The sequence below is a fragment of the Rhea americana genome, unplaced genomic scaffold (assembly GCF_003343005.1).
Source record: "Rhea americana isolate MKP2758 unplaced genomic scaffold, rheAme1 scaffold_37, whole genome shotgun sequence".
NCBI classification, from domain to species: domain Eukaryota; kingdom Metazoa; phylum Chordata; class Aves; order Rheiformes; family Rheidae; genus Rhea; species Rhea americana.
Window position 1 is genome coordinate 4530856 of NW_028186501.1, and position 10611 is coordinate 4541466.

At 38.1% G+C, this 10611-nt stretch overlaps 1 protein-coding gene across 2 annotated transcripts in view; it reads right to left on the minus strand.

The window, feature by feature from the left end:
- The window catches only part of TRPC7 (transient receptor potential cation channel subfamily C member 7), a 70383-nt gene extending 60409 nt beyond the window's left edge, over positions 1-9974 (minus strand). For both annotated transcript variants that reach the window (XM_085312651.1, XM_085312650.1), the window contains exon 1: positions 9204-9974. In XM_085312651.1, the coding sequence (XP_085168777.1) occupies positions 9204-9956 (753 nt within the window). In that variant the 5' untranslated portion in view covers positions 9957-9974. The remainder of the gene's footprint in view (positions 1-9203) is intronic.
- Between the last annotated feature and the right edge of the window lie 637 nt (positions 9975-10611).

The following is a 10611-nucleotide window of genomic DNA, read 5'->3' on the forward strand; positions in this document are numbered from 1 at the left end:
AGGTTTGCTAGGATATTTTAACAGCATTTTCACCCAATCATCCATAGGGCAGGTTAAATGATGCAGTAGACAGTTGCCAAGACACAATTTTAAACAACTGCTCAGTGACTAATATTGTTGTTGGAGTTGCAACTTTCATGAAATACAGTCTAATTTTTGGAAGAGGTAGATGTGGGGTTTAGATGGCCTTAATTATGAATCATAGTTGCTGTACTGTGAGTAGATGTAGACAGATACTAACATACCTTCATAGATACAAATATATTTTTCAAGACAGCACTGGGCATCATGGTGTTGGCATCAGTTTTAAACCATTCTTAAAAACTTTGGAGAATTYCTTCACATTTTAAAACCATTTTCCTTGGGCAATGTGCCAGGCACAAAATTATTTAATCATAGAACAGGCACAGAAAGAACACTTACAATAACAGCTCTTGAAATGTAGAGGATATTTTTTAATTTATGTATATTTAAAGAGAACAATAGAAGAGTCACAAGTTTGTTTTTAAGGTCAGGAGGATTCTCTRTATTCATTTGCCACAGTCTCTGCTCCACATCATGCCAAATATATCTGCAATTAATTAATGTAGCTATCAAGACAAACACAATTTAACATCTATTAGTAGTGTGTTTATCTTGGAAAAAAGAAGAGCATGGAGAATGAGTTCTTCAAGTGTGGTGTCCCACTTGGYGAGCCAAACACAAATTTCAATATAAGGCTTAAAAATATTCTCCTCCTCCCATGCTATTTCCATTATAGTTTTTAATGTTCTCTCTTATTTTGACATCTACATAGCTCCAAAAATACGGTAGGATTTTAATGAAGGGAAACATACTTTCCTGCTTTACTGGGACTTGAATTATAGACCTATACTGGGCCTGCATTATGAGTCAGGTAATTGACTGTACTTGGTAATGCATTTGCTTTGCACAAGTAAAAATTGCAAAAAAGAACCTCACCTTTTAAATATACATATTTTTAAGGCAGTGGAGAAAATTGGCTTTTAGGTGAGAGGAAAAAAAAAAGAAAGAAAAAAGGGCAACTACTTCTTTTCTAAGGCTAAAAAAATACCAAACCACACCCCTGACCCTTGGGGCTGGAAGGAAGGGAGGGTGTCAAAAAACAGTGTTCTCACTACAGATCAACAGGAAATGTTCAGATCCCCCAAAAATAACTGGAAAAAAAAGACTGCTGATTATTAGTGTACATTTAGAAGGAGCAGCTTTCATCACTTCCGCAGACTGCAGCATAGAGCTCTTCTGCCTGGGCCCCAGAGGGCAAATGCATTCAGTAATATATGCATTTTCGTTCTTTCTCAGGGATCATRCTTGTTTGGGGAACAGATTAAGTGAGGCATGCTTTTGATATTGGGCATCCAGATGATTTCAAAGGCATCATGGATTTCTGTTAGAGAAGCTGAAGACGCTAATGCAGTATAGAGCCAAGAGCAGGAGCAGAGAACAAACTAATTGGACTGTAGATTGCAGCACAAAATGGGTCTGAAAGGGATGTTTCTGGCCCAGCCACACCAAAGCCTAGTATTATCAGGCATTAATTTGGGATAGAGCTGAATAGCCTGCTCACTCAAATGAAAATTTAGCTGTAAGGGCTACAAGAGGTAGTGGAGGAAGGGGCTGCACGTGGAAGAGGTGGTTTTCATCCCTGAGGAGCAAGGGGAGAGACAGAGACGTGGGTTACATCAGCCTCAACTGTTAGCGTAAGATCACTTTACAGGTACTCTGTACTTTAACTCCATCAAACTATAAAATACTGGACAATGTGTTAATTACTCTGTCACACAATTAGCATAACAAAAACTTCACAGTGTATCTGACATAGCCTAAAATGATTAACATGTTTCTGCGAAGTGTTTGGTGTGTATGAAGTGCTTAATTTCTTCACACTGAGTCCAAATATACAAATACTGACTTTAAAACAAAGGCAATGAATGGCTTTTGGAACAAAAGACATATATACAATATACATAATTAGGAACTAGATGTATTTATCAACTTAATAATGTGGTTGCTACAAATTATTCATCAGTAATTACTGGATTAAAAATATTGCCAATTAATTTGTAAAATACTTCATATATTATGTTGAATAATACATGGATGACATTACAAGTAAAATTAATAAGTCCTACTGTTTTTCAGATTTGAATGATTATTTGTGAACATCATCTAGTGATGCAGGTAACTCTGAAGTCATAAGCTTAGTGAGTGAAGGGAAGAAAACAAAGTATAAATCATGTATGATTGATTCAAAGTCTACATTTTTGGACATTTTTGTACTTGCTTTACAGCTGTGCACAGGACCTGCCTCAAGAGAAAATGACTTGGTAATACTGGTCCCTCATACATACCAAAGAGTTTACAATGATTATGCTTAATTTTCAGGATAGGAACTACGTAAGACTGAAGACTGCTGTGGAAGAAAAAATAAAAGCAGTAGCAAAAAGAAGCAAATATACTCCACCTATCAGAAAAGACTCTAGAAGAAGAAATTCTTCTGCCCAATTCCAGCAAAGTTAAACAGCACAAGTGAAAAGATAGCTTTTTAAAAAACGCAAGCACCATCTGGATGAGAAAAATAAAAACGAACAGAAATGCTGGCAAATTAATTGAAAAACTAAAGTAAGACTGGATGAATGTAACCCACAGAGCTCCAAAGAGCATCTTGGTTAAGTAAGAAGTATGACTCATAAAAGCTCTTCCCAAACATATTAGAAGYGAGGTTCCTGCCAGGGAGTATGTTGAGGCAAGAGATTATGGAAGGATAAAAGTGTCATTCAAGGAAGAGCAGGCCAGAACACAAAAATTAAGTGATTGATTTACAAGAGTGTTCATGAGGTTAATTAGGGAGGTTCCTACAACCTTGGGAACTCTTTATGGGGGAAGAAGTCTCCCGAGCTGCCTCCAATCAGATAGTCGATAAGTGCAGAGAGCAAAGAAATACAAGAGTTTGTTCAGTTTTTAGAGGAAGCATATGTCCTCCCTTCCAAATTTTGGATTATAGTGTTATTATTTTACATCCTGATTTTTTCAATACAATTTCTGTCTTTCCAAGCTCAGTGCTGTCCTCTAGTCTCACAAAATATTTCCCCTTCTTACTGTTTTTCTTCCCAATATTTTGTGCTCATTTCTCTTTCCTTAATCATTCATTCATTTCAAAAAGTAGTAGCCTAATTATGATTTTTAACTCCATGTAGCTAGTATTTTTCATCTCAAAATGCTTCCCAGACGGGACCACAGAGCCTTACTTTTGCAGTTAGCTTATTTCAAGTTTTCTTGAGACTTCAGATTATTTTTTTATTTTATATTCTTTATGTTTGTTACTACCACACTTATTTTCTCACAAGTTTAAAAATTAAAAAAATAATCTATTTATTTTCTGTTTGATGGGTTAGACTTATTTTATTATATCAAATGATACTAATTTATTTGAGCAATCAATATGAATTTCCTTACCGGAGAAATGAAGCAGTTTATAATCTCTAATGTGGTTATCCTCCCCATTGTCCATGATWTGCAGATGTCCTGAGAAATTAAGAGGTTAGGACCTCTTATTCAACACTGTGAAGCTGTGATTCCTCAGCAAGATATAACCAACCATTTCAATGCCTATTACTTTGCAGTAGCAGTACAACAGCATCCTCAAAGTGCAGAATCTGCCCCCAATTCCTCATTTGCAGAGATAAAGATCATAAATAATGAGAAACTTTACAAGGTCATTTCTATTAAGTTTACATCAAGCTTATGCTGTGAAGTTTACAATTTACATTTGGGTAGGAAAACAGTGGGACTGACTTGCTGCAACAAGAGTATCATTGCAGGAGTGCCAGATCATCACTAACTGCTACAGGTCACCACGTCTCCTGGGCTGTTTTACCAGTCTTTTGGCAGCAGAATTTAGGGATTTGAGCCTCAGCTGTCCTACGYTACTGCAGCCCACAGAGATGACAAGTAGTTCCTCGCAGGCATCTCTCCAGGCATCTACACGCTTGACTTGGTGCCACACAAGCCGTTGGTCCCCGTAAATAACCCAGCAGCCAGCTGTGGTCTGTCACCTGGCTCTGGCAGTGTCTGCTCCTGTGCCCAGCAGAGCAGGTTCACAGCGAGACTGTACTTTTGAAGCACTTCATCAAGACACATCCTCAATTGTTTTTTTTTTTAAAAAGGCAATAGTAAAAAGTAGAATGACAGCAAGAGACATTTCATTTATAAACAAAGCAGGTTATGCTGTAGTAAGYGAACTGACAATTTTGGTAGGATTGGATTAAAAAAAAGACCACACACCATATGTCTTCCAGGTGGTGGTTTTGATCAGGCCTTCAGTAACATTTTAATCAACATGAGCTGAGATCTTATTTACCACTTATGATTGGTGAGATATTTTCATAGCCTCCTTTGCAATTYTGTAATTTAATTTGTCCAAATTCCTAGATGGAACGAATTGGCCGATTGTCTTCATCACAAGGACGTTCACTGATCTTGAAGCGTGTAGTCAGGTTGCTATTTTGGGAGCTTGCGAGGCTGTAAGATCAACCTGCGTGTGGAGTGGGATCACACCAGAAACAGGAGCGCGCAGCATCGCGGCTTTAGGAAAGAGTAAACAGAGCTGCTATTCTGTATTTCATTCACTGTTTTCAAAACGTGTGTAGTAATATTAAGTCTCCTGCTAGAGACAGTTGCAAGGGCAATTTTGGCAGTCGGTTTGCTAGAAAAGTAATACCCTAACAGGATCAATGGACATATAAAAATGATTCTGTTGACTCTGCTGTTAATATTCCGGTCTTCGAAATGAGTCACCTGGCTGCGAACAGCTGGCAGCTACGCAGACATCTGCRTATGGCTTCACACCAAGGTGACACCAGGGAGGCTGATTTCTCCGGGTCGAGCTGTGTTCCGAATCGGAGAGCAGCTCGCACCAGCCGGGTTCTTGGGCGGTAGCATGTTCTTATGGATCAGGCCTGCCTATGCTTTTGATACTGGAAGTGACTTCGGGTTTACTTGCATGGGTAAAACCAGAAGAACACAACAGGCAGATGAGTGAAGGATTATTTGTTTCACACTCAGGTTCAGGGTCTGCTAGCTTTGAAAGAAATGGAAGTGTACATAGATTTTTCAATTCAAGTAAATACACAGCAGGCCCTTGTAGCTTCAGATACTTAACCTCTCCCTTTATGGTCAGCTGTGTTTAATACTCAGACCTAGTTAAAAGCTGTAAAATATCTTAACATAATGTGAGATATGCGCACACTGATTGGGAGGTTGTGTCACATTGGTAAGAAATCTTTTTGCAAGACTTTAGCACTGGATAATTTAAGGAAAAAAATCAGAAATTACTTCTGTACCAACATAACATTACTCAATATTTTTCTCATCAATAAGCCTTCCAAAAGCTGACATTTGCTTGCATTAACAGCTGAGTAACATTGATCCAAACCATACATTTATTCTAAACAGTGAAGCAGATCATCTGCTGTGGACTCTTCTAAGCTTCRGTGGAAAAGCACTGTTTCACCCCAGTGGAGTATCTGCTCCGATAAAACTCAATATTGATCGGCTCTGTCAGCTTCCATCTTTCTTCCATCTCSAAGTCTCCACTCTTATTATTCTTTTCAGCATGTGGGAAGCCACTGAGTAGCAGACTATCTCGATCTCACTTTTGAGCCAAAATCAACACATCAGAGAGGGAGTTCAATAGGGCGGTACATCCACTTCAGAGCGACAGCCGGGATGCCTGCTCACGCTCCTAAAGGCCCTATTTATTGATCGAGGGAAAGGCTCTGGAGGGCCAGCAGTGAGATTTAGCATATGCCTAGACTCCCATTTTCTCCTTAATTTTACTCCCATATTACTTTGTGACGTGTGACGTTTATGCAAAGAGATTAAATAAAAACCACAGGGTAAATCTTGAAACCTAGCAATTTAGGGTGAGAACAATTTATTCAGCTTCTACCTCTGTAAAAAAGAACCAATCAAAATGGTTGTCGCTCAGTGATCTTCACTGGAGTCTCTCTCAAACTGTGGCCAACCATAGCTGATTCAGCTCTTACCCTTTAATGACTGTTTTATTTCATATCTGTACAGAAAGACTTAATTCTAATAAAAAAAAATTAATGTTCTCCAAAAACATAGTGCATGTACTGGCCTCTCAGCTGGTCTTATGTGCTGAATGATGCTATTGCATAAGCGATTTAGGGCAGCAAGCAGCAGGTGAGAGGCACCACATTTATATTTTAATTAGCTCATGCTAGGAGTTTCTTCAGAGGTAGGTTATCTAACCATCTTAATTACTATTTGTCCACCTACATTATTAAAATCTTACTCATGTCCTTCAGTTTCAAGGACCCTGCAACCTTGCAACATTTGCATACCTCCTGCAAATGGTGTTGCTAWGCTTGCTTAGAAATAACTATTCTCAAATAATCATAGATGATAATTTTTAARATTTGTTGAGCGCTGATGGTAATTACAGAACTTTAGCAACTGAAAGTGAAAGTTGTGGAAAGTATTATTTTAAGAACAAGCTATCCTCCAGAGCTTGTCTGATTTCATTAATTTTTCATAATTTGCAGGCTTCTTCAATACATTTCAGCAACTATATTCTTTTTCTAGCCATAAAATCCTGAAATGTCAAATTCAGTGAAAAAAAAATCTGCTGTACTCTTACCCTATTCTGTGTCACACTGATTACATTAATAAGAATAAATATTTTTGAATAAATACATACATCTCATTTTCTCTAGTGAGAATACATTATAGTACTTCAGATGTTTATTATTTCCAAAGATATTAATATACTGAAATAATGTGACAGATTTGAAGTAAACTATTGGTAAACTATGGTTTAACTTCTGAGCTACTTCACTAACATATGTAGACGTGTGTTGCAGAGGATATTCCATAAAGTGATGGAATCGTAAGGAATTTTCAGGAATTTATTGTATTCCTGAAAATCTGATAAATTAGCAGAAGGTTCCTGGTAATTTCCCTCTACTGATTTACTTGCACCCATTTGTTAATGCCGGGGAGCTGCAGACTAACCCTCATGAGGCTGTTTAACATTCGATCCCTTGTTTGCTTCTGRAGGATTCATGTACCTGCTAGTGCTGGTCTAGACCATGTTGGCAGTTTAATGAACAAAAAGAGGGATTCTGGTAGAAATATATTTACGACTATGCAGCAAGACACTTACCAGAGCTGACAAGCATGTAATACTGGAGCTGCTGATGCTCCACCTAAGGTATATTTTCCTACTGAAAAGAAACTGGAACATTAATGAGATATTAATGTTAACAGTGGATATGAGCGCTTTCACGCTGGAGTAACCCTCACTTAAGCAGCCAGTCTCGCTGAACTCAATTAGGCTACTTCGCTAGGGACAGTCCTAAAGCTAGGACCAAATGCCAGGCAACGAAAAATCCCCTTTAAATTTTCATCATGTTGGATCCTTCCAGTTCTTATTCACATGGGTAAAAAGCGTTTGCAAGATTTTGCCCTAACCGAATTCCTAAAAGAGATTAGTGGTTTGCTTTTTTTTTTCCTCCCCCTCTGCATCTGTTACAGACTTTCTACTAAGTTTCAAAAGAAATAGCTTCAGAATATATTTCTTGTCACTTTTAAATTGGAGAGGGTACAGTTATAAACTCTAAAAAGAATGCTTGGACACTTGAATAGTCTTCTAAATCAAAAACAATGTATTCCTGGCAGGCATCCTGCCCCAGTTTACTCAGAACATGGACTTTATTACCCTAGTGTCACTGATCGTGACTGTAGCAGCACAATAGTCATAAGTCAGAAAATAGTCTTAGGTAGATGACTGAGCTACTGAAAAACGAGTTTTTTCATGACTAATTTGTCTTAAAAAGGAAGATATGCTATTTATGGCATGTAAATGACTTAGAGAAATAATGCAAATGACATTGGACRTTTACAAACTTATTATGATAATGCAAATCTTGAATAACTTGTAAGAGAGTTCTGCAAGTTCTACTGTTATGCTTAGCAYGACTATAAATATCGTAACAATCTGATAATTTTTCCCCTCCTTTTTTTCATGAAATCCATCATATAGAGAAGCAGTAATCAGCCATTAAGATGCATTGTACCATATTTAAATTATTTTGCAGAGCACTAGAAGTACTTAATTTATACCTTTTATAATTATAACCGTACTAGATTACTGGACTCCTAAACCCATAGTCCAACCTCTCTCTATACCTCTGCCTCTGAAGCAGGTTGCTAAATGAAAGAAACTTACCTTTCTTATAAGAAATAAGAAGTCTTTGCTTTTGAGAAAAAATATTCTAGTTTTTATTCCTGCTGCAAAAATACACATTCTAAGCAGCCACAGTGTGCAACATAAAAATTCCAAGGAAGGATCGCTCTGCTGTAATATTGAATGCTTAGTCTCAAGTATTTATTAACTGGAGGAGGTATAGAGATCTGAATCTATGCATAGTTAACACATTTAAAATGCTGAGTGATAATTTTTGCCTGTAACATTCTTCAGAACATTTATGCTCCTCCCTCCATAGGGCTAATGCATTTTATGTTTGTAATATGCACATATTTGGATTTAGAGCAGTAAGAATTAAAACAGACTATTCTGAAAATACGAAATGTGAAAATCAAARGTATCAACATGCAGCTTTGTTAATATTACTTTGCTTCTCATCAGTTGCTCAAAATGGCTGTGGATTTGGGGGATAGCATGACACTTAAYAGTAAATCTCTCTTTTACATACAAAATGGTGGAAGAAGATGAGGAAAATCTGATATATTTCCTTCTACATTGTTAAAAACAGCAGTGAAAGTGCTTGATTTTTAATGCCTCACAGAAGGAAATGACGTTTGCTAAATTCTTACAAACTACCATTTGGAGAAATGGAAAAAATCATCTTTTTTATATTACCCTCTTCCTCAGCAAGTGTTGGAGTGGGAAGGATTTATTCCCAAACATCCCTTTTCACTTGCAATAAAAGCTTTCATAAAGTCAAAATACAGATCAAAGCCTCCCCTCTCCAGGCTGTATTGGTGACTGATTTCTCACTTGGAATTCCTAAGACTGTTTCTGCAGCTTCCATTTCCTCCCTCCCCCAAAACTGTGAACCAGGACTTAGTTCCACGTGTAGAAGATAAAGCACCCTGAACAGATTCAGCCCGAGGAAAAAGGCACGGTGGTGAATTACCTTAAATTCAGTTTCAATGTTGGCTAGTCTGGCCAATTCATTGCTTAGCTCTAAAGCAGTAAGGACAGGATCTTCACTGGAAAGAGACAAATAAGCAGCACTGGCTAATCCCTTGTAGGCATTCATCCTCGATCGAGAGTGACTAAAGGAATCTTTCCTCTGTTTCTCAACACATTCGTTGCACTTGCAAAAATAGTCATGCGGCCTTTCAATCCGCGCGCCTTTTAGAAGTAAGATGTGGACGATTTCATACTCCTGGCAATGGGCAGCAAGTATGATAGGGGTAATGTCATGGGAGAACCGAGTTCCATCTTCGTCGTAGGCGTAAAAATCATCATCTCTCAGTTCCTGCTCAAGGGGGCTAAGTGTGAGACGCTGTCCTTGTGCAAAGGCTGGGTGGTTCAATATTGCTTCTACAATGCGCACGTATCCTTTACTGATGGCTAACAAAAGTGCATCCCCAACTCGAGCAAGATTCTCCTTTTTAAGGAGGAGTTCCGTCACTTCCAAATGCTCGTTCCCTACTGCCAACTGTAGGGCATTTTGTCCCATGTAATCAACACAGTTGAAGTTCAAGGTTTTGGATTCCTCCAGCATTTTTCGCACAACAGGAATGTTGCCATATTCTGCCGAATCCAGAAAGCGTTCCTCTTCGGCAGTTAGGCTGGTGCCTTTCTCATTGAACATATAGGCAGGGCCCCGGATGGCCTGCCTCCGGCCCTTCTCCCGAAGGGTTGTGTGCCTTCGATGCATGTTTTTATAATTGCTGTTTCTCAACCTGCAGAAAAACAGAAAGGATGGTTGGTTATAGCTTAGAAATTCATAATCTCACATAACCTGAAGTAACATCTCATTAGGATCTGATCTTGCCAGCTTTACAAGATCTGAAACACATTTTAAAAATCACTTGGCTRTATGTGGAATAAAGGAGAGTTTGCTGAAGAGCAGCCAAGTTCTTTTCTGACGTTTAAACCCTTGTGGATTTTGACAGGGATACTCCAGAAGATCCTTAACTTGGAAGCAAGCAGAAAAAAATTTGCATAAACACCTTGTTTTCCATTTTTATTTGTTGGAACTTCATTAAGTAGTATCYAGGAATGGTGTCCACAGCGTAATTATGTCCCCTAATTAGTATTATTGGCTTTTATTATTGAGGGCATGAGGTAAGCTAAAGAAAGTTGATGGACTCTCCGTTTCAATAGACTTCACATCTGGCCCATAAACTGTTCCATAATGTTAAAAAGCACACACCTAACTTTAAACACATAAGTTTAATGGTACCATTCAYGCAATTAAATTCCATTGTATTGACTTACAGCCTTAAACCTGCCTTATGTGGTATTAATTTGTGCAAGGCAGGGGAGATCCTGATGTTAAATACGGCAGGGATAAATTTATTGTAAATTCT